A 22795-nucleotide genomic window follows, 5' to 3' on the forward strand; every position below is an offset into this window, starting at 1 on the left:
TGGATTCTATGAGCAGTAGATCAATTAATAGAGTGAAAACTGAAGACTTGAAACTGAGTCAGGTAAGGTCACTGCTGACCACTTGTAACCCCCATCTATGAGGGACTTTTCAGGGAACACCAGGATGGGAATCAGTTCAGCAGAATCTTGGGTTTCACGTGGATTGTTGTTCAGGCTCTGGTCCAACGATGTTTCCTGAAACAAAACAAGCTACCAACACAGAGAAATCTGATAAAACACTGTTTAACTTGTCAGTGGTTTTTCTGTAGAAGGAAGTTATAGGTGGGTTAGACTTTATCCCTTTAAATGGGTATGTACTTGAATTTCCGTGTGCTAAGATTTTGTAGCAGCTATGAAATTACTTTGATCCATGAGAATCATTGATCGTAGATCTAATCTTGTTGAGGTGAAGCTATTTTAGCAGTTTTGTGTGAGACTCATAAATTTCATTGTTTGATTGAATAGACATAATACTAAAGCCTGGAGAAGTAATTCATTTTTTATCTTTCCTATTTTGTTTTCTTTCCCTCCTTTTCATTTCTCTTTTCTACTTACTTATCCCAGCAGGATAAAGCGAACGTGAAGAGTGTTTAGCTTGTGTGTGTAGGGCCCTGGGATGGCCCACTTTGGGTGTAATAATTTTTTTCCTGCCTATGAAATAATACTATTTTAATATGTGGTTATGGCGGAGAACTGTAGCTCTCTTGGTCAGACAGGGTAAGTTGTTGTTTTATCATTCATAATAGTTAGTAGTTTTTGAATGCTTGCTGTATGGCAGGCACCATGCACTGTGCTTTCCGTGTGTTATTCAGTCTTAATATCCTTGTAATCTCTTTCATGACCCCCGCGTGATAGATGAGGAAGTTGAGGCTTTTAGGAGGGTGGCTGACTTGCCACGCCCTCTTCTCGCCTGCAGCGCCTGCACTCTCAGCGCTGCCTCCTTCCTGCCTCTGCAACTTCCACGAGTATGCTTCACGTACCGTGTTCCCTAATTTTGTAACTTACTACGTTCCACTAAATTAGGGAAAAGTTGGCCGTGTGTCCGGACCTGATCTCCGGCTGAAATGCTGAACTAAGTTACTGCTTTTATCTTAGAGAGGAACCCTTCTGGGTTTCCATTTCCTTATTTTTTTAAAGTGAGGGACCTGAAACAGAAAAATGCTAAGGTCTTCAAATTTGTGAATCTTTCACCAAATCAGTTCAGTTATTCACTTCATTTTCTTATCTAGATTTGGGACAGGTAGAGAACACATAATTTACATACTCCACTTCTCCTCCCTTTAGAGGTAAATGTTTTTCCTGGTGTGGCTGAGCCGGTACTAGACAGCCTGGGAACGAAGGGAAAGTGAGTGAAGTTTGTTCAGCAGCAGGGCTCTAGGTGTATCGTGTACATTATCTCATTTAGTCTGCACCGAGTCCCCTATGGGATGGACGTCATTGTCTTTATTTTAAAAAGAAAGCAACCACACTGTACCCAGGAGAAAACTGAGGTTCATTTGATGAAGCCCATACCATAGTATTAATAAGATTCCTCCTGCTTAATACTATGTTGTGGATTTCACCAGGGAAGGGACTGACTCATCTCTATGCATTCAGCTGTAAGCCTGAATAAATTAAATCCCTGAACTAATAGACTTCTCCTTGGGTTACCCCACAAACCTGCTTCTCTTTTTGTGTTCCCTTGTTTAGTTAATAATACGCGTTGCTACCCACTTGCTAGAAACTTCGACGTCGGCTTTGCCCCTCCCTCTGGTCTAATCGGAGTCTCCCACAGATCAGCAAGCCCTGTGGCTTCTACCTCTGAGAGGTCTTCCGAGTCTTTCTCCCTGTGCTTCGCTGGCCTCAGACCACGCCCACCCGTACTCTGGTCAGTTGCCTCTTGACTCCTCCCTCTTCTTCACGTCTACCCCAAATTCCTTCCACCTGCCTCAAGGCAAACCCGAGCATGACGGTATTTTGCCCGCAGCTCTCCAGTGAGTTCTTGTTCTCTACTGATCACTATTCAGTTTCTTCACATGCCTTTCATGAACTAGTCGTAAACCGTTTTCGGGACTGATTTCCTACTCCTCACCACACACCAGGCCACTTCACCTGCCCTGGACTCTGTATGTACAACCTCTCACCATATCTTTGTATTTCACTTGGGACGTTTTTCTTTTCTTTTTCTGTGTGTCAAAATCTGATTTGTGGCTACTTCACCTCCATAAAAATCCATTGTTCCCTTCACTGTTCTGCCATCAGAATCTCCTTGTACCTTAAACAAATGCAGTTTATGAAAGTCCAATTTTATGATAAAGACAATGTATTGTTTTTTAAAATGTTCAAGAATTCACTTCCTAGGTATATTTAAAATACAGTCCTATATACAGCACTTTGGTTTTCAGGAATAGACCTGTGTTGATAAGAAAAAAATATTTTAAGATATACTCTGTCCTCCACACTTCAGAGGCAAACAGGCTCGGAGGTGTTCATGGCCAGCGGCAGTGAGGAACGGACAGATTAGGAGAATGGGTAAGCAGCCCCGGGGAAGTCCTGGAGCTGCACAGTTTGCTCATCATTGGCTGCGTTATCGACTCCACTTCTCTGTCAAGGGCCACGAGAAGGGCTGACTTGGGATGACGCGTTGTGGACTGAGGCAAGATTGAATAGGAACCTGGTTCCAGGGTAGAAGGTCTGTGGCAATTAGGCCAGTTATTGTCTATGTGCTTTTCAGAACATCGAGCTGAAGGTTGAAGTGGAGAGCCTGAAACGAGAGCTGCAGGACAAGAAACAGCATTTGGATAAAACCTGGTAAGTTGCAGTTTACAGTAGTTGAGTTCTGGTCCCTTCAAGAGTCCGGCCAGTAATCTGAGAACAATAGATTTGGAACCAAATTTCTTACCCTGAACTCTGGCTTTTGGATGCTGTGTCCACTTGAGGAACTGAAATAATGTGCTTTCTTTCCCTTGGACTCTCTGTGTGTTACTAAGTCTGACAGACCCTGCCATAGGTTGGTGAGTTCACCACACCTAAGCTTTTAACCGTTCTGGTCAGTGATCTACCAATAACACAGTTTGTGGAAAATGGGCACACTCATATACTGCTGGTGAGAGTGTGAAATGTAGCAAAATGTTGGGGATAGGGCTCTTCCTCTCAAAGTAAAAAATATGCTTATTTTTCCTTTGCTCAAATAAATCTTAGAAGGAATCTATTCCTATAAATAAAAGCATGAGTATGAAAGGATAGATGTATAAGGATGGTTACAGAATCATTATTTATAATCACAAAAACCTAGATTCAACTATGCTTCAGTAGAGCAGTGGTAAAAGGCATTTCAATATAACCATACTGTGCAATATTATGCACTCATTAAAAAGAATGTGTTAGCTTTATATTACTATCCTGGTCAGAAGTCTCTGATAGACTAGGTGAGGGTGAAAATTGCTGAGTGATGTTTATAGTATCAGCCCTTTTGGATAAAGACAAGCGGCCCTGTCTGTGTGTACATGTGTTTGCTTGATTGTGTATAGCTAAAACTGGAAGGTTATATGTCAGACTCTTTAAGATTGCTTACATCGGGAGAGTGAGTTCGGCATTTGTAATGGGGAGAAGAGTTGATTTTTTTCTTTACACGCTTTTGTGTTGTTAAAATGGTTACTTTCATAGTTTGTAGTTTTTATCATTTAAAAAGTGGGTTTTAAATGATAAGTATTATTAAAATTGTCATTAAAAATAATTTCCAGATTATATCGTGAGGATCAATATACAGTCAGTCTGATCTGACATTCTTTCTGGTGCTACAGTATCTCTTGGTGTTTCGGATGACGAGTCTAGCAAGCTCAGAATACCCAAAACCAGACTCGATAATGTACGATATATTGGCATTAGTAAACACTTACTAAAGCATTGAACAGGTTGGTAGATTTTAGGAAAATTTATAAAATATAAAGTATTTTATAAAATAACAGTTGAGTAATAGATTTTGAGATTTGTGTAATGCTTTAAGGAATTTCTATTATCATTTCAGCTTTTAATTAGGTGGAGCTGTTATATTTTTAGAAATGAGAAGACTAAGGTACAGAGTGTTGAAGTCTTCTCAGATGAGTGGCAGAACCCACATGTGGCACCAATTCAAGGTTCTTCTGACTTTACGACAGCTGTAGCCTGTCGGATCAGGATTCCCGGCAAACTGAGCACGCAGAACATGTGTGACTTCTGTTCTCACAATATGATAGTTAGCTTTGGTCTATTACACTTATCAAGGAATATGGAGTCAAAATAAAAGTTGATGATTCCAGAGGTCTACCTGTTTAGGAGTCTTTCTGTTTGGGGATATTCTCATGATTTGTGTCTCTTATACAACCAAGACCCTTCTATTCCCAGAAGGCTGTATAATGACATGGGCACTCAAGTTAAATATAGCCTCTGGGGTGGTGCTGAGCAGTGTCCACAAGCAACCAACGAATCCTGTAGTCTTCAGGGAAGCTCCAGTTGGTCTCCATGGACATGACCTTCTGGCTCAAATATTAAAGTACCGTGAGGCTGGGGTGGAGTAGCTGTGATTTATCAAGAACCTACAAAGGTTCGATATTGTTCTCTGCCCTGTGGACCAAAAGATGGCTCATGGTTCTCAACAAATGGCTTAAAACAGGAATAAAAGCAAACCGGAATTAAGATCACTGAGCACCTGATACTGCCCCCAGATTTCTAATCCTCAGATATCCAAGGGCAGCTGTTACTAGAGCTAAAAATAAGCCGGTGACACCTGACCCGCTTCATGCTAGCGCCTGGACATTTCATTCCTGAGGACATCAGAGGAGTGAGGCTGGGCCAGAACCCTGAGCTTCCATAGACGAGATGTCTGCTCTCTGCATGGGATCATGGGAAAACGGGATGGAACTCTGGACAGGCAGCCTGGATTCAACAGATATTTATGGGCGTCTGGCTGTAAAGGCAGAGAGCATTTCTGTGGCTGTCCAAATGGAAATTCTGGCCCAGCAACCTACGTGGAAGGAACACTTTAAATAAAAATAGCAAGAAAGGCAGGAAACTAGCAAGGTACTCTGGGAGGACAGTCTGAGTGGGAGAGTCCAGGGACAGATGATGGTGAACATGGATGTTGAGTTCTGAACCGTTTGATGACCACCCACCCACTTTCCAAATGAAACACGCCCCTCATAAAGCTGTAGCAATAATGGAGCCGCTAGGGAGTCTGATTGACAGGCAACAAAGATTTAGAGTTCCTAAAAGATTACCTGAAAAGGTTAGGAAGAGCAGTTCCACGAATAATTGCAGAGGGGAAAATACGTCATTTTCCTCCTCGTCACTGTGAAACAACGTTCATGGGATCACTTGCTAAATTCTGTGACTGGCTGTGACTGGTTTTAGTGCTGATGTGGAGAACCTCAGCAGCCAGAATGCAGCAGAGCTTCGGCGCCAGTTTGAGGAGAGACAGCAGGAGACGCAGCATGTGTACGAGCTCCTGGAGAATAAGATCCAGCTTCTGCAGGAGGTGAGCCGGGGGGCTCCAGAGGGCCAGGCCCCCCTTTCCTCTTTCCCAACGACTCTGCCCCCTGCATGCACCTTTCCCTCCTTACTTGGCTTCCCACCTCACCCAGTGTCCCTGTGTTTTAGAGCTCCTAACCTAGGTGGGGACTTTGCAGCCGCCCAGCCCTTGCTCTTTTTGCAGGAATCCAGGCTAGCAAAGAACGAAGCTGCGCGGATGGCAGCTCTGGTGGAAGCGGAGAAAGAGTGTAACCTGGAGCTCTCGGAGAAACTGAAGGGAGTCACCAAGGACAGGGACAATGTACCAGGAGACTGTGTCAGGCCCGACCAGTACGCTGAGACCCTGGCCCAGAAGGACAAGTAGGTGCCTTTGGTTCTGTATTTGTCACTTGTCTTCTGCCTCTTCTCGAGGCCGTGAGTGCCTACAGCAGCTGTATTTTTCCCTTTTAAGGATGTACAGTGTCCATTGCCAAGACTCGATGGCTCCTACAACCAAAGCTTTTCTTTTTAGGGTCGAGCTTTCAATGCTATTTATTAATGGGTGCTGGCAATCAGGAGCCTGAAGTAGTTATAAATAGAACAATGGTCAAGTGGTGTGAGGCAAGAGACATGGATTCGCTTATTTTACAAATGTTTATTGAGCACCTGCTACATTCCAGGCACTGGGCTAAGCACTAAGGTTACAGAGATGAAAGACCCAGTTCTCACATCAAGAAACATTACACGATCCGCCCTGGCTGGTGTAGCTCAGTGGATTGAGCACAGGCCTGCGAACCAGAGTATTGCCGTTCGATTACCAGTCAGGGCACATGCCTGGGTTGCAGGCCAGTTCCCGGCAAGGGACTCACCAGAGGCAACCATACATTGATATTTCTCTCCTTCTCTCCTTCCCTTCCCCTCTAAAGATAAATAAATAAAAATCTTAAAAAAAAGAAAAAAGAAACATTACACGATCAGCATAAGTTTTCCAACAGAAGTAACATGGGGTGCTCGGGGACTTACTTGCAGGATTGCCATCTGTTCCAGACTAAAAGTTTCTTAGAGGAGCTGAAATCTGAGCTGAGTTTTGAAGAAGGAAGAGAAGTTAGGAGAAAGCATAGGAAGTGGATGGGGTAAAGAAATGTTCTGTGCAGAAGGAAAAACTGTGGAGGGGAGACTCGGTGAAGGGCATCTTTCAAGACCTGCAATAGTTCTACATGACTAGAGCAGAGGGTCTGGGCGGGACTGGGCAGAGGTAAGCTGTGCTGACAGTAGGGGTCTGACTGTGCCAGCTTCATATGCCACAGTAAGGGACTTGAATTCATTGCTAAAGGTAGTTGGGCAGTTGGTAAGGCCATCATTATTATCTGGGCTACTGCAGCAGCTTCTAGCTGTTCTCCTCGCTTCTGGTCCTGCCCCTCTCCAGTCTATCCCAGTCTAACAATTCGGAGCAGTTTTGAAGCCAGGAATTCAACGTTATCACATGGACAAATAATTTAGCCTCTTAGAGGCATGATGCAATGGGGTCAGAAAAGCCTTACATGGTTTTAACTGAATAGGTTTTTAAAAAATGCAATGCACACACCTTGACCTGTGTGATCTGACACCAACTCTGATCATGCCATTTAAAAAGCTCTCCAGCATCTTCAGGAGAAAAGATCCATTCTCCTCAGTGTGGCCATCAAAGTCTTTCATGATCCAACCCCCGATTTCTCTCAGAATCATCCCCCACCATGAGACCCCTTCACATTACACTGATGGGGACTAAGTTTTGCTGAGTTCTTACTCTACAGTGGAGCTGAGTACTTTACATTTTTGTTTAATCCCCCTAACTCCCCATGCGATAGGGATTATCATGCTTTATAAATGAAGAGATTGGCATTCAGAGAGTTACGTAGCCTGCTTTCAGGCACAGCTGGAATCCAAAACTGAAGCCACCCTGCCCTATGTAAAGCAGTCATGCCGCACCAGGTTTCCAGAATTTTGCTTGTGTGCATCCTTCTGTGGGCAGCATCTTTTCCCTCCTGGAGACCTGTTCATTCTTAAAAACCCACTAAGGCATCAGTCGTTGCATCTGCGAAGGCTGTTGTGATGGCAGAATTAAGCCTGTAGTGTTGCTTTGTCTGATGTACACATCCTTTATTGCACGCTTCTCAGTGTGGCGTTGTATTTTCTTTCAGAACTTCTCTGCTAGATTCCTTGAGACTCAGTCTCATTTCTGCATCTCAGTAAACACTTGTTAAACTAAAAGAAAAAAGGAAGAAAAGAAAGAAAACATTCACACCTGACAAGTAACTCGAGGGGGTTCAGTCAGAGGTCCTTGAACAGCTTTATAAAGTAGGAGAAACAGATCAGCTGCAGAGCCGGGGGCGGGGGGGGGGGGTCAAAGCGATGAGTGAGGCTGGAGGCTTTGCCAAGTAGAGGTGTTCCAGCACAGATCCACGGGGATTTGAGGAGGAGGCCACGTTCATCACCAGAATTAGCACGACAGCTTGCATTTGCATACTGTTCTTAAGCTCTAACCTTCTTAGCCCCNCACCTTTTCCCTCCTGGAGACCTGTTCATTCTTAAAAACCCATTAAGGCATCAGTCGTTGCATCTGCGAAGGCTGTTGTGATGGCAGAATTAAGTCTGTGTTGTTGCTTTGTCTGATGTACACATCCTTTATCGCACACTTCTCAGTGTGGCGTTGTATTTTCTTTCAGATCTTCCCTGCTAGATTCCTTGAGACTCAGTCTCATTTCTGCATCTCAGTAAGCACTTGTTAAACTAAAAGAAAAAAGGAAGAAAAGAAAGAAAACATTCACACCTGACAAGTAACTCGAGGGGGTTCAGTCAGAGGTCCTTGAACAGGTTTATAAAGTAGGAGAAACAGATCATCTGCAGACTGAGGGTCAAAGTGATGAGTGAGGCTGGAGGCTTTGCCAAGTAGAGGTGTTCCAGCACAGATCCACGGGGATTTGAGGAGGAGGCCACGTTCATCACCAGAATTAGCACGACAGCTTGCATTTGCATACTGTTCTTAAGCTCTAACCTTCTTAGCCCCAAAATCTTAGCTGATCCTCATACCCTAAGTAAATTTATAATTTGCCTTTCTGGCCCCCCTCACCTTTCTGCCAACCTGTTTTCCTCCCAAGGTGCTCTCTCTGTCTTACACTTGCACAGGCGTGATCATCCCACTTGGAAACCTTTCACCTGGCACAGTGCGTTTTCCAAGGAAAGAGGTCTGTAGTACTCTAAGATGTATAAACAGAGAAACAGCAAGATGTGCCTTGCACATTACAGATGAATAATGTATGCAAATGACAGGTTGATTTGAACCTGTCGCTTGTATACTTCAGCACAGCACACAGCATCTTTTAACTTAATGTCCAGCCTCTTCTCCAGCCATTGCCTTCCTCCTCCCCCCTCCCCCTTCCCCCACCTGTGACTCTTTCCCAAATTTACCTTGCATCTAATGCCTTCATTCCTCTGGTCAAGCTCTTCCCTGAGTCTGGAAAATAATCCAGTCTTCAAAATCTCTTTTCCTGAGCTTTCCCTAGACTCTTTCCCGTCAAACGAATCCCCCCCGCCTTTTTTTTATGTGTTCCTTTAGCTCCTTGGCAGTGCCCAATGTACTACATGGTATACAGCTCCGGTATCATAGCACTTATGACATTTTATTACGGTTATCTGTTTCTATTCCTGTCTCCCCTCTCCCCAAATTCTTGGCACATACCCTAAAGAAATTTAAGTTTGTGTAGAGCACAGTTTGTGTCTTTCCAACTTCATATTCCCAGTACTTGGTAGAGTGCATTGAGTCTACATAATCCTTACCTAAGAATTATTTTTTGAGTGAAACAGCAATAACAACCCCCAAACCACAACTTCTGGGCCCTCATTTCTAGAATGCCATGTACTTGTGGTGTATAGATCCATGGGCCCACTTCAGGAGGCCCATGAAACTGGCGACACTGTAAGCAAAGAGTCACTTGTGTAAATATTTGGGGGCTGGAGCAGAGCAAACATGGATTCCTGAAGAAAAGAATCAAAGAGTTAAATGATCCCAAAGCCCAAGACCTACCGTATTGAACCGTGCTCTGTCTGCAGTGGGCTGAAAGTAATAGTAGTCTCATGACCATAATTGTCACTCTGTCTTTTTCTTTGACCCAGACACATCGAAGACCTGAGCCAGAGCCTGGCTGCCCAGGAGAAGCTCGTGGGCCAGCTCTCTCAAGAGAAACAACAACTGCTGCGTCTGCTGGAAGAGCCAGCGAGCATGGACGTGCAGGTGAGCTTCGGGCCATCCACGCTTCCGTGAGTCCCGCGCTTCTAACGCCTTGGTGCACTAGCTCTCTATCACTGCGTGATAGATGACTACATGCCTACTGGTTCAAAACCATGTACGTTTATTACCCCACAGATTCTGTGGGTCAGAAGTCCAGGAATGGATTAGCTGGCTTCTCTGCTCAGGGTCTCGCAAGTCTGAAATCCAGGTTTCGGCTGGGCTGCTTCTCTTCCGGACGCTCACTTAAAGAAGGATTCACTGCTGAGTTGCTGGGAGAATTTGTTTCTGTGTGGCTGTAGAAGTTACGGCGGCTTGCTTCTTCACAGCCAGCAGTGGAGACGGGGGTGGGAGGGTATAGAGAGAGAACACTATTGTTTTTCTCAGTTCTAGACACTCTTTTAAGGGGCTCGCCTGATTAAGTCGGGTGACCAGTGTGCTACCCGTTTTGGTTAACTTGAAGTCAACTGAGTAGGGGCTTTGATTATATCTGTAACATCCCTTCACTTTTTGTATGTAGCATTGCATAACTATATGTTGATATCGCCTTACCTTTTCCTTATTCTGTTGATTAGAAGGAAGTTATAGGTCCTGCCCATACCCAGGGGAGGGGATTGTGCAAAGGTGTGGAGACCCAGGTGTGGGGATCATGGGGGCCATTAGAATTTTCCCTACTATGTTGCGTGATTTATAACTCTATATAATGTGTAATGTGGTTTCACTGTTGAAGAGAGAACGCTCACTATGGTGAAAATAATTGCAATGATCTATACTATTGTCCTTGGAAGTTACCCCAGAGGGAACTCCCACCCTCCACTGTACTTTTAATTCACTAAAAAGATACATTCTAAAGGAACCCTAGAATATGTCTGTGTCCAAACAATGTAAACAATTACCAGCTATTCTTATAGATCTTAGGCCCGAAACAAAGCAAAATATATGTGGTTTAATTTATTGGTTCACCTATACAGCGATCGGACTCAGGATAGAAAAGCAGTGATGACAATTGGTTTAAAGCAGGTTTCACGACCATTCTGTGTCATGAGACTAATAACAGATGGTACCGTCTGCAAGGTGTGGTGGTGAGCAGATGGAGTGTCTCGCTTGGAGGAGGCCAGTCTGGGTGCTTAGGCTGCAGTGAGGACAGAAGATATCGCTGTCTAGGCCACACTTGCAAACCTCTTGGACTGTGGCTCCATTTTGGTTGGAAAGCCTTGATTAACACACTCAGAAAATGGTCTGTATGCATATAGTTTGACAGAGATGAGTAAAAATGTAAAGTTCATGGGCTTTTTGCAAGATATGTATTGAAATATATGGAAATTTTCTGATGGGACTCTTGAAAGGATTCCATAACATGTTTTATTTCCTTAATTTTGATAATTTTTTAAAATTTAGTTTTAGAGAGAGGAAGCGGGGAGAGAGAGAGAGAGATTGAGATTTATTTGTTGTTCCACTTACTGGTGCACTTATTGGTTGATTCTTGTATGTGCCCTGACTGGGGATCAAGCCCACAACCTTGGTACGTTGGGATGGTGCTCTAACCAGCTGAGCTACCTGGCCAGGGCCCTCCATAACACTTTTTTAATTAGAAAAAACTTGAGGTAATTAGGAGAATTGGATTTCTATCCTGATTCTTTACTAACTGTATGACTAGGAGTACATCACTTTCTCAGCTTCCATATGTGTAAAATTAGCCCAAATAATCTCCAAAGTCTCATATAATAATGACATTCTATTATAATGAGTCCAGCATCATCAGAAAAAGTAGATAGTTCCCAAGGTGAGCACTTTGAAAGATGTAATATGCATGTGAATTCTGGAATAAAATCACTCTTATTGCTCCAGTTTTATATTTAGAGACACATAAATATGGATATATTTGTGTCCATGTACTTATTTGCATCAGTGTCTTTGGTAAGCACCACACTGAGTATAGGTCCTTCAGTATTTGCAATGTTAGTGAGGGGAATTGGGTCGTATCAGTTTTCAGAACAGACTTGAAGAACAGAAAGATTATAATTTAGGAGAGACTAAACTGTCCCTGTCTGTTCTAAAGGGATGCTTAGAGCAAGGGTAAGTACGGCATTCAGAGGGTAATAACAATTCATGGGCAGAAAAAGAAATGCATCCAGTCCTATAAATTATACTAAATTGATAGCTTCTCTAATGAGGCCTGGTACCTACTTGTAAAGACTTGTTATTACCCAACTCTTTGTACATTTACAAACCTGATTGTGTTGTGCTGTTAATTCTGTAAGATAATCGGTGTTTGTCAAACCTTTTCATAGGAAATGACTGTCAATAGTATTTTGAAGTGACCAAGGCTGGTCACGGTTGGAGGTGATTGCCCATGTCCACCTCTGGACCCATCCCCGACCTGACTGCCGAGGGGCTGACATCTTAGCAAAGTGGTGGGCCACTCCAGGCCACTCCGAGGCCCACTGGCTGGAACACGCACGTTAGAAAGCTCTGTCACAGGGGGCCTCTGACAATAGCTCTTCTCAGATGTGGAGGACAGGAAGCCTCCCAAAGCCTATGTCCTAGCTTCTCCCTTTGGGTCTGAGCCTTATGGGGAAAAAAATGCAGCCCCAAGCGTGGGCCAATGTACATAGAATTACTGTGCGTTATCATCTCTGAAAAAGCCCGGAGTGGCCTGGCCGGAGAATGCCAATGCAACCTTTCCGTGAGCATCCAGAGCACCCTCTGGAAACTTCCTTCTCCCAGAGTGTGTTCAGGTTCCACGGAAGAGGACATGGTTTTGGTCACTGTGCTTCTATTTTATGTTCTGTGGCCTGGACAGAAAGAAATGCTGAAATGATTTCTCTAATGTCTTGGAAACTTTTAGCCCTGCGTAAGTGGTTCAGATTGACATAGGGAAGGGTGCAGTCAGGTCCACATCTAGAAAAACAATCCTGATCCTTCAGTAACTGATTCTAATGTAGTCTCTTGGGCTCAGGTTTTCAAATTTGAATCCAAGTGTCAACACTTTTTTATTGTAGAGCCTTGGGCAAGTTACATAAACCCTCCAAGTAGTTTTGTCCTCTGTAAAATAGGCATAAAAATTCCTCATGTTCAGTCCTGGGTGGGGAGTTTAGTTGGTTGGAGCATCGTCCCATACACAAAAAGGTTGTGGGTTCAGTCCCTGGTCAGGGCACATACCTTGGTTGCGGATTTGATCCCCAGTCTGTGTACCAGAGGTGGCCGATGGATGTTTCTCTCTCACATCAGTGTTTCTCTCTCTGTCCCTCTCTCTCTCACTTCCTCCCCCTCTCCCCGCCTTTCTCCTTTCCTCTCTCTTTAGAAATCTGTAATATATATCCTTAGGTGAGGATTGGGGGGAAAAAAAACCCTAATGTTTTTCTACCATATGAAGCTTCTAGCATATTACTTAAAACATGGTAACTACTATCATCATTATCCATATAACAACCTGGAAAAGAGTAAAGCTATTCTTAAAATGAATCGCAGCTACAAAGATGTGGTCAGTGAGTCAGATATTGTAAACCTCAGTCACATGGCAAGTGTCTTTGTTTTGAAACAAAGACAAAATTAATAAATATAGCAGTTATTGATTAGGAAGAATAATGGTCATAATTCTCCCTCTGGATCTGTTAGCATTGCACATAGAAAAACTATTTTATAGGCAAAAACTGAACCCATAGTGGTCAGTTTCAGTCGTTGCTTCTCAGGAGGACCACATCGGAGCCAAACTGGCTCCGGTTCCGCCCAAACTGGCCACGATGATCGTTATATCCCACGTTAATCTCTTAGACGAAAAGAAATATTGAAGCACATTTTGTAGTATCCTGAAATGTTTAGTCACACTCAAATGGTTCAGATTATTATAAATCCTAGAAGTGAATTTATGGGATTTCTCAAATACATATTCCAAGTGTAATTTAAAATATGTATCAGTGAATATCCAAGAACCTTTCTGTAGCAGTGAAATCAGGACATACTGGGGCCTTTTCTGTGTGCGGGGTGCTGCTCTAAATACTTTCTATATTAACTCAACCTAAATCTAAAAACAACCTTGTGAAGTATATTTTAACATGAGACGTAAAAATAGAGTAAGTTATAATAAAATAATGTTTATTTTACTATGTAAATTTTTGAGCACAGCTGTATTAAAAGACATAAAGGAACAGGTGCCTAGAGCTGTAACGGAAGTCACTGTGACTGTCGCAGCTTCGAATGTGGTCTGTGTTATAGGTGATGTTATAACATGCAGGCATGTTATCTTGGCACTTCAGAAATGTCGAGAGGTGCCCTGGCCGGTGTGGTTCAGTGGGTTGAGCACCGGACTAGTAATGGCTTAGTGAAAAACTCTCGGTACATTTCCAAGTGAAATAAAAGCAGTCCTCTCTTAATGTACATACTGGTTCAATTATGGGGAGATTTAGTATATATCAATGTGCTCATATATACAGGCCTAAGGTCAGATGATTATAAACAGTTTTATTACCTCCCTCAGTGCCCCAGGGGTCATTTGAAAGTCATTCAGATGTCATGCTTTGTTCATTGCAAGTTGTGTAGCACCCTTTGCTCCACTCATCATTGTAACGACAATAAAAACAAGAAATGCCCCCATGAATTTGCAAAATGCGCTTTCGCAGATTGTGCAGTTGCTCAGTAGAGCCACAGGTCTACGGAGTCTTAGCCTTCAAGGGGTTTGTAGAGCAGTAACAGTGTGGTGTGTATAGGACTAAAATACAGGATGATAAAGACATAGAAATATGCACAGTGCTGCGGGGACTTACGGATAACAGGGAGCATGTCTGCCTGTGGAGGTCAGAGAAAGCCTCTCGTAGAAGTCACGCTTGACCTGGGCCTTAAACAGAGCTCACCAAGCAGGAAACAGTGCACTGTAGGTGGGGGGAGCAGTCTATACGGTGGGACGGAACACAGCTAAGGAATTGGGAGGAAGTGATATAACCAAGTATATGGTAAGTGCTGGAGATGAAATACATAGCTGGAAGGTTCCAGAGAGGTCAAGCTAAGGACTTCATGTTAACAGAGGGCTTCTCTGTTAAACAGAGGATTTAAAAAAGAAGTTAAGGGCATATGATTGCGTTTTAGAAAGACTGGTGGTTGTTTAGACTGAGGATTGACTGAGTAGATAATTGATGTCACCCCCTGAGGCAGTAAATCATGGTGTGAAACAGCTGTTCGCTGCTTCAGCTAGTCCATTCTGCGCATTAGATAGGGGTACAAAGAACACTCTAAAACCAGTTATACAGCACTTTGTCTCCCCCCTCTGCATGCGTGATGTGTGGCAGCTCTTACTGTTCGTGACCCCTGACGCCTTTGCTGTAGTGTTGTCTTCTCATTGCAGCTGCGTTTTCATGCCCTGTTTTGAAATAAGACACACTGTTTTGATACAGATTATTTGATTTAATTGATTTTACTATCCCTTTGTTTTCCTTTTCCATTTTACCTAAATACTGCACAGCATCCGTTTTAGCTTGCACAATATTTCTGCGCTCCTATTATATAACTAACTTTATAGAACAACAACAAAATGCATACACTTGACCTGCCACCAGTGGACAACTCTCTGTGTTTGCTTCCAGCCTCCACATCCGTTCAGATCCATAGCATGTCGTGATTAGAGTGCTCAGCGCTGTTGGATGTGGCTGTCATCTTTTCCACCAGGGAGTCAGAAAATCGAATAAAGCGAAGTTTACAGAGCATTTCTCGCCTCCTTGATGTACGCATCCTCAATGTTGCAGCGCAAAACTGGCAGTGGTTAAACGGTTATTGATAGTATGCCCTTCTACCGAAGGTGGGAGCTTCATCTCAAAGAACCTTTTAAATGAAACCAATCCTGGAGGGTGTGCAGGCAGGGGAAGTGATATACTTGCAAAGGAGAGGCTAGAGAAATTCTCATTTGGTTTCTTTCCTTTTTTCCTCTTTATTTGTCCCCAGTGTAAGATAAGCAATATTTATTAACATGTAATTTCACTGTGGCTGGCCTAAAAAATGAAACAGAACAACAGGATTGGGGAGAGGCATACCTTAAACAATCAGGCACTCACACAAAGCAGCAGACACTCAAGCCATTGCTTTTCTGGCTTGGCCGGAACCTAATGCAAATAGCACTGCATTCAGTGAGGCACATTTCCTAAAATAGCAAACATTCCAGCGTTACCATGGAGAGGTCTGAAGTGGAGGTTAAGGCAATAATGTGTTCTAAAAGCTCAAGGCAGACTGAAACCTTGCAGGGATCATTACCTCAGGTACCTCCAGCCAACTCCATATAAGATTTTTTTTTAAAGCAGCTTTTTTGCACCCCCCCCCCCTTTTAAGGCTTATTTATTTCTTGGATACAGGGGTAGGGAAAAAGAGGGAGAGAAAGATTCATGTGCAAGAGATACGTCAGTTGGTTGCCTCTTGCATGCCCCCAACTGGGGAACTTGGCCGGCAACCCAGGCATGTACCCTGACTGGGAATTGAACCTGCAACCTTTTGGCTTACAGGCCAGCACTCAATCTACTGAGCCACACCAGCCAGGGCTGTATCCCCTTCTTAAGCTGATGAATATTGATGCTGGACTCAGTGACAAGTCTTCATTCAGCATCACTGTCTCCCAGACATAACACTCATTGGGAACTCTTATCAGCTAAGAACACTAGCTCTGACCCTTTAGAGCAGCAAAGGAGGTGGAAAAATAAGGGACTTCTTTACAGCTTCATTGAAAATATTTATTGAGCATTTACAATGCACATAGTTCTGTTAGGTGAAGGAAGAGGAACACAGAATGTATAAGGTTTCGTTTCTGCCTTCTAAAAATTACAATCTAACTGGAAGGGCACTGATGGAAACAGAATACAAAGCAGTGGAGGAAAAAGTCATCTGGGGGGTGGGGGCAGTGAAGATTCCAATCTGTGCGGAATGAGTAGGATTTTAATAAGGCATGAAAAGGAAAAGCATTGATTCATTCATTCATTCATATTCATTCGTTCATTCATCCATTCTATGATTATATACTGAGATCTAGGAACATCCTGTTCTTTGGTACTTCACAAGATAACAAGATGAGTAAGGTGTATGGTTTTTCTTAAGGAGCTTAACCAGCTAATTGGGAAAGGCAATATGAAGAAATGGCACACAAATCACCATAGGTACTAAAGGACTTTGGAAATTCAAAGTAGAGAAACATTTCTTTTGAAGGTAGCTTAAAGGAGATACTTGAAAGTTGGATAGGATTTGACAGGGGGAGGTGGTAGTGATTATACCAAGTGGACGAGATGGAGAGGTAGGAAGTTCAGGGTAAGGAAGCAATAATCAGAACAGGATACACATAGGGCACAGTGAGTGTAGGCTAGAGAAATAGGGGTGAAGCAAGGGTCAGGGGGATTAGGTGGAAGATTAAGAAGTTTGTGATTAATTGGTAAGTTATTAGGTCTCCAGGTTACATGCAGAAAAGGATCTGGACTCTGTTTCAGAAAAATTAATGTGGAAGGAGGATAGACTGGAGGGGAAAGAAGCTCAGGGGACTAATTATTACAGAACTCTATTGCCTAAGATATGAGGTCAGTAGAAGGTAACCAAGAATGGAAATTCATATGAAGGCAAAAATTTGAAATAGAATTTGTTCATTCATTTATTCATTCATTCATTCATTCATATTTGCTAGTCAGTGACTACTTACTGAGTGTCCGCCATGGCCAGATTGTGGTGCTGTTATGTGCTGGAGAGCCCTTTCCCTTAAGAAAGGGAGAGCCCTGGGACTTCTGCCAAGATGGAAGCATAGGTGGAAACACTGTGCCTTCTCCCACAACCAAGTTTGAATAAAACAAAGGTTTGGAGAAACAAGGACACAACCAAAGGACAGAAAATTGAATTATACGGAAGTCCGACTACATCTAACCGTTCAACGGGGATGGTAAGAGGGGCAGAGCCAGCAGCGAGCAGGGTCGGGCAAGACAGGGTCCCCCGACCCAGGCGCGCAGGCAGACGGGAACCAGTTGGGGTGCGGGGCAGACCGCGGGCGCATATTTGCGCACAGTGAGACAGACCACACAGGCCCTAGGAGGCGAGGGCTGACGGCGGTGGCACACTCATGTGCAGTGGGACGAAACGCGTGGGCCCGGTGACGGCAGCAACTGCGGCACCGGTGAGGGCCGTGGCGGCAGGCGGCGGACAGGACACCATAGTCCCTCTTTGACCCCGCCCCCACATACAGCGTCACAACCCAGCGACTTAGTTGCCCTTCAGCACCGGTGAGGGCCAGGGCGGCAGGCGGCAGACGGGACGCCAGAGTCGCTCTTTGACCCCGCACCCACATATAGCGTCACAACCCAGCGACTTAGTTGCCCTGCAAGACCAGTGAGAGCCATTGTCCCTCTTTGACCCNAGGATCTCACATTCTAATAACAGACAGATAAATTACCAGGTAATCAAACAAACAAAGAAATAATTGCAAATTATGGTAAGTACGTTGAGGAAAACAAAGAGCAGGGACTAGCAAACTTTTTTCTGTAAAAGGCCAGATAGTAAATAATTTAAATTTTGACTTTGCAGGTCATAAAGTGTCTACTGGTGTAGCACAAAAAGAGCCATACGCAATACAGAAAGGCACTGGCATGGCTGTGTTCCAGTAAAATTCTGTTTACAAAGTCAGCTGGGAGCTGGATGTAGCCCACAGTTCAGAGTTTGCTGACCCTGATGCAGAATTAGGAGGAAGGTGGGGGGCATTACAGGTAGGGGAAGACGGTGATCAAGGGTTGAGTCTTCCCTGTGGTAACTTTCAAATGTCTCTGACACATCATGCAGACGCAAATAGGTAGCTTTGTAATGTGAGGGCTGACGTTGGTGGAGAATTCTGGGATAAAAATGTACCTGGGATAAAGATGTACATGAGAAGTCACTGGTATAAGATGGAAACGGATGAGATGACATTAAAAGAATAAAAAGAGGCAGGTGAAAGGGCTCTAGAACGAGGCCTCAGTGGACACCTACAAAAGGTTCATGGTGGGTATAACTCTCAGTTTACAAATTCATTTATACAGGAAATGTTACATTACTGTCTTTAAACCAACCTTTTTTGTTAAGTTTCTTATTGTTATTTTACTACAGTTGTCCCAGTTTTTCCCCTTTGCCGTCTTCCACTCAGCCCACCCACACCCCATTCCCAGTCAATCCCATACTGTTGTCCATGTCCATGGGTCATTCATACATGTTCTTTAACTAGTCCCTTCATCTTCTCTCCACCATTAGTCCCCTCTTTAATCAATTTATTGTTATCCTGAGTCCCTATCCTAATCAAACTTGGGGGGAATTCGGTTTTATCCATTTGGTGCTTTCTTACCCCCACCCTCTCAGTTATGTGAAGGTGAAGGCCGCTCGGTTTTTTCAGGTGCTAGAGCATCGGGGAGATTACTCTGATCATTGGTCCACCACTGACGCACCCGTACCCCAGCCAGCCTGGTTCGGCCGCCCCTAACAGCTAGCTGTATTAGAATCTTACGGAGCAAGAACCCACGGACCTAGAGTCCAGCCTCTTCAAGTCGCCCATAGTCTTCTCCTCTCAGGTCCCGCTGCTGCCTCAGGGCACTGATAGGGAATGCAGGTGGGTCCTTGTTACTCTTTGACCCCAGACTCTTCCCAATATGGGTAAAATCTCACCGTCTCCTCTTTTGTTGACCTCAAGGACATTCTCTCTCTCCTTTTTCCCACTAGGACATCTGGCTTAATCTTCTAGGTAGGTTTAGAATTTTATAAAAGTCAGGGAATGCATTTAACTTCACCCTCTGCTTCTTACTCTATAAAAACTGTTGAGACAAGATAATGCTAAGGGCCTGTCCATCAGATTAGGAAAGAGGGAGGCAGGGGCATATAGGTAACAAAACACATTTCTATTTAAAAAATTTACCTTGTCACTGTTTGATTAGGGAAGAAGTATGAGAAGAAGCTCAAAGTAGATTAGGATCTTTTTGTAGAGATATTGAAATGCCAGGCTAAGGGTTTTGGGTTTTATCCTATAGGTAGTACAATGATGGATCTTTATTAGGAATATTCTAGAAATAGTATGCAAAAGGAGTAGAGAAGCATGCCTCTAAGACTGCATGATGATTGAAGTTTTAGGTTTCAAGAACCTGAAGTGGAAAGTGTAGTGAAAATGTGAAGCAACGTTTCTCAAAAGCTAGAGATGTTCAGAAACAGAATCGAAAATAATTTAATATCTGGTTTAATATGGAAGGATTCTGAAGAATTAAAGATAACAACTCTGAAGTGTACAAATCCACCCAGTTACAGAAAATGAGACTTCTGGCCAAGATGGAGGCATAGGTAGATACACTGTGCCTCCTCCAACAACCAAAAGAAGGGCAACAACAAATGTAAAAACAAGAAACAACCAGAACTGCCAGAAAATTGAACTGTATGGAAATCCAACAACCAAGAAGTTAAAGAAGAAACATACATCCAGACCAGTAGGAGGGGCAGAGACGGGCAACTGGGGAGGAGAGGTCTTGCAGCAAGGCAGTGGCTGGAGGATCTGGGTGGGTAAGGTGGTGGCTAGCAGAGCAGGCAGTCCCACATTTGTGGAGGAAAACTGGGGAACGAGACAGACCATGCAACCTAAGGCTCCAGCATGGAGAAATAAAGCCTCAAAACCTCTGACTATAAAAACCCGTGGGGGTTGAGGTAGCAGAAGAAACTACCAGCCTCACAGAAGAGTTCTTTGGAGAGACCGACAAGGTCCTAAAACATACACAAACCTACCCACCTGGGAATCAGCACCAGAAGGGCCCGATTTGCTTGTGGATAGTGGGGGAAGTGACTGAAAGCCAGCAGAGCTGAGCAGGTGGCATTGTTCCCTCTTGGTCCCCTCCCCCACATACAGCAGCAAAGAGGGTTGTCCCACCCTGGAGAATACCTAAGGTACCACCCCTTACAACTTAACAGGCATGCCAAGACAAAAAAAAAAAAAAATGGCCCAAATGAAAGAACAAAGCTCCAGAAAAAAATACAGCTAAGCAATGAAGAGATAGCCAACCTATCAGATGCAGAGTTCAAAACACTGGTAATCACAGAAATAGCTGAGTATGGTCGCAAAATTGAGGAAAAAGTAAAGGCTACAAAAAATGAAATAAAGGAAAATGCACAGGGAACCAACATTGACAGGAAGGAAATTGGGACTCAAATCAATGGTTTGGACCAGAAGAAAGAAACATTCAGCCAGAACAGAATGAAGAAACAAGAATTCAAAAAAATGAGGAGAGACTTAGGAACTTTTGAGACAAGTTTAAACGTTCCAACATTCAAATCATAGGGGTGCCAGAAAGAGAAGAACAAGAGCAAGAAATTGAATACTTACTTGAAAAAATAATGGAGAACTTCCCTGATCTGATAAAGGAAATAGACTTCTAGGAAGTCCAGAAAGCTCAGAGAGTCCCAAAGAAGTAGGACCCAAGGAAGGACACACCAAGGTACATCATAATTACATTACCCAAGATTAAAGATAAGGAGAGAATCTTAAAAGCATCAAGAGAAAAGGAGACAGTTATTTACAAAGGAGTTCCATAAGGCTATCAGCTGATTTCTCAAAAGAAACCTTGCAGGCAAGAAAGGGCTGGAAAGGTCTTCACAGTCATGAAAGGCGAGAACCTACATCCAAGATGACTCTATCCAGCAAAGCTATAATTCAGAATGGAAGGGCAGATCAAGTGCTTCCCAGATAAGGTCAAGTTAAAGGAGTTCATCATTACCAAACCCTTCTTATATGAAATGTTAAAGGGACTTATCTAAGAAAAAGATCACAGCTGAAAACAGTAAAATGACAAAAAACTCACAACTATCAACAACCAAACCTGAAAAAACAAAAACCAACTAAGCAAACAACTAAAACAGGAACAGAATCACAGAAATGAAGGGTTATCATTGGGGAGGGAAAGGAGAGAGAAAGGGAGAAAAGGTATAGGGAATAAGCAGCATAAATGGNGAAGAGATAGCCAACCTATCAGATGCAGAGTTCAAAACACTGGTAATCACAGAAATAGTTGAGTATGGTCGCAAAATTGAGGAAAAAATAAAGGCCATAAAAAATGAAATAAAGGAAAATGCACAGGGAACCAACATTGACAGGAAGGAAATCGGGACTCAAATCAATGGTTTGGACCAGAAGAAAGAAACATTCAGCCAGAACAGAATGAAGAAACAAGAATTCAAAAAAAAATGAGGGGAGACTTAGGAACTTTTGAGACAAGTTTAAATGTTCCAACATTCAAATCATAGGGGTACCAGAAAGAGAAGAACAAGAGCAAGAAATTGAATACGTACTTGAAAAAATAATGGAGAACTTCCCCGATCTGATCAAGGAAATAGACTTCCAGGAAGTCCAGAAAGCTCAGAGAGTCCCAAAGAAGTAGGACCCAAGGAAGCACACACCAAGGTATATCATAATTACATTACCTAAGATTAAAGATGAGAGAATCTTAAAAGCAGCGAGAGAAAAGGAGACAGTTATTTACAAAGGAGTTCCCATAAGGCTATCAGCTGATTTCTCAAAAGAAACCCTACAGGTAAGAAGTGGCTGGAAAGAAGTGTTCAAAGTCGTGAAAGGCAAGAACCTACATCCAAGATTACTCTATCCAGCAAAGCTATAATTCAGAATGGAAGGGCAGATCAAGTGCTTCCCAGATAAGGTCAAGTTAAAGGAGTTCATCATCACCAAACCCTTCTTATATGAAATGTTAAAGGGACTTATCTAAGAAAAAGATCACAGCTGCAAACAGTAAAATGACAAAAAACTCACAACTATCAACAACCAAACCTGAAAAAACAAAAACCAACTAAGCAAACAACTAAAACAGGAACAGAATCACAGAAATGAAGGGTTATCATCGGGGAGGGAAAGGAGGGAGAAAGGGGGAAAGGTACAGGGAATAAGGAGCATAAATGGTAGGTACAAAATAGACAGGGGGAGGTTAAGAATAGTTTAAGAAATGTAGAAGCCAAAAGTACTTTTATGTACAACCCATGGTCATGAACTAAGGGGGGGGATGTGGGTGGGGGGAGTGCAGGGTGGAAGGGAATAAAGGGGGGAAATGGGACANCCCG

At 43.3% G+C, this 22795-nt stretch overlaps 1 protein-coding gene across 14 annotated transcripts in view; it reads left to right on the plus strand.

Annotated features, from left to right (window-relative positions):
- PDE4DIP (phosphodiesterase 4D interacting protein) overlaps positions 1 to 22795 on the plus strand; it is a 203720-nt gene that overhangs the window by 91638 nt on the left and 89287 nt on the right. For 13 of the 14 annotated variants that reach the window (XM_037038745.1, XM_037038765.1, XM_037038746.1 and 10 more), the window contains 4 exons: positions 2714 to 2790; positions 5368 to 5491; positions 5669 to 5844; positions 9616 to 9733. In XM_037038745.1, coding sequence (XP_036894640.1) covers positions 2714 to 2790; positions 5368 to 5491; positions 5669 to 5844; positions 9616 to 9733 — 495 coding nt within the window. Of the gene's footprint in view, positions 1 to 2713; positions 2791 to 5367; positions 5492 to 5668; positions 5849 to 9615; positions 9734 to 22795 lie in introns of those variants that run through there. The other variant, XM_037038764.1, reaches the window with a different exon arrangement.

This window comes from Sturnira hondurensis, unplaced genomic scaffold, assembly GCF_014824575.4.
Source record: "Sturnira hondurensis isolate 20B ecotype Veracruz unplaced genomic scaffold, ASM1482457v3 Scaffold0024822, whole genome shotgun sequence".
Classification (NCBI taxonomy): Eukaryota; Metazoa; Chordata; class Mammalia; order Chiroptera; family Phyllostomidae; genus Sturnira; species Sturnira hondurensis.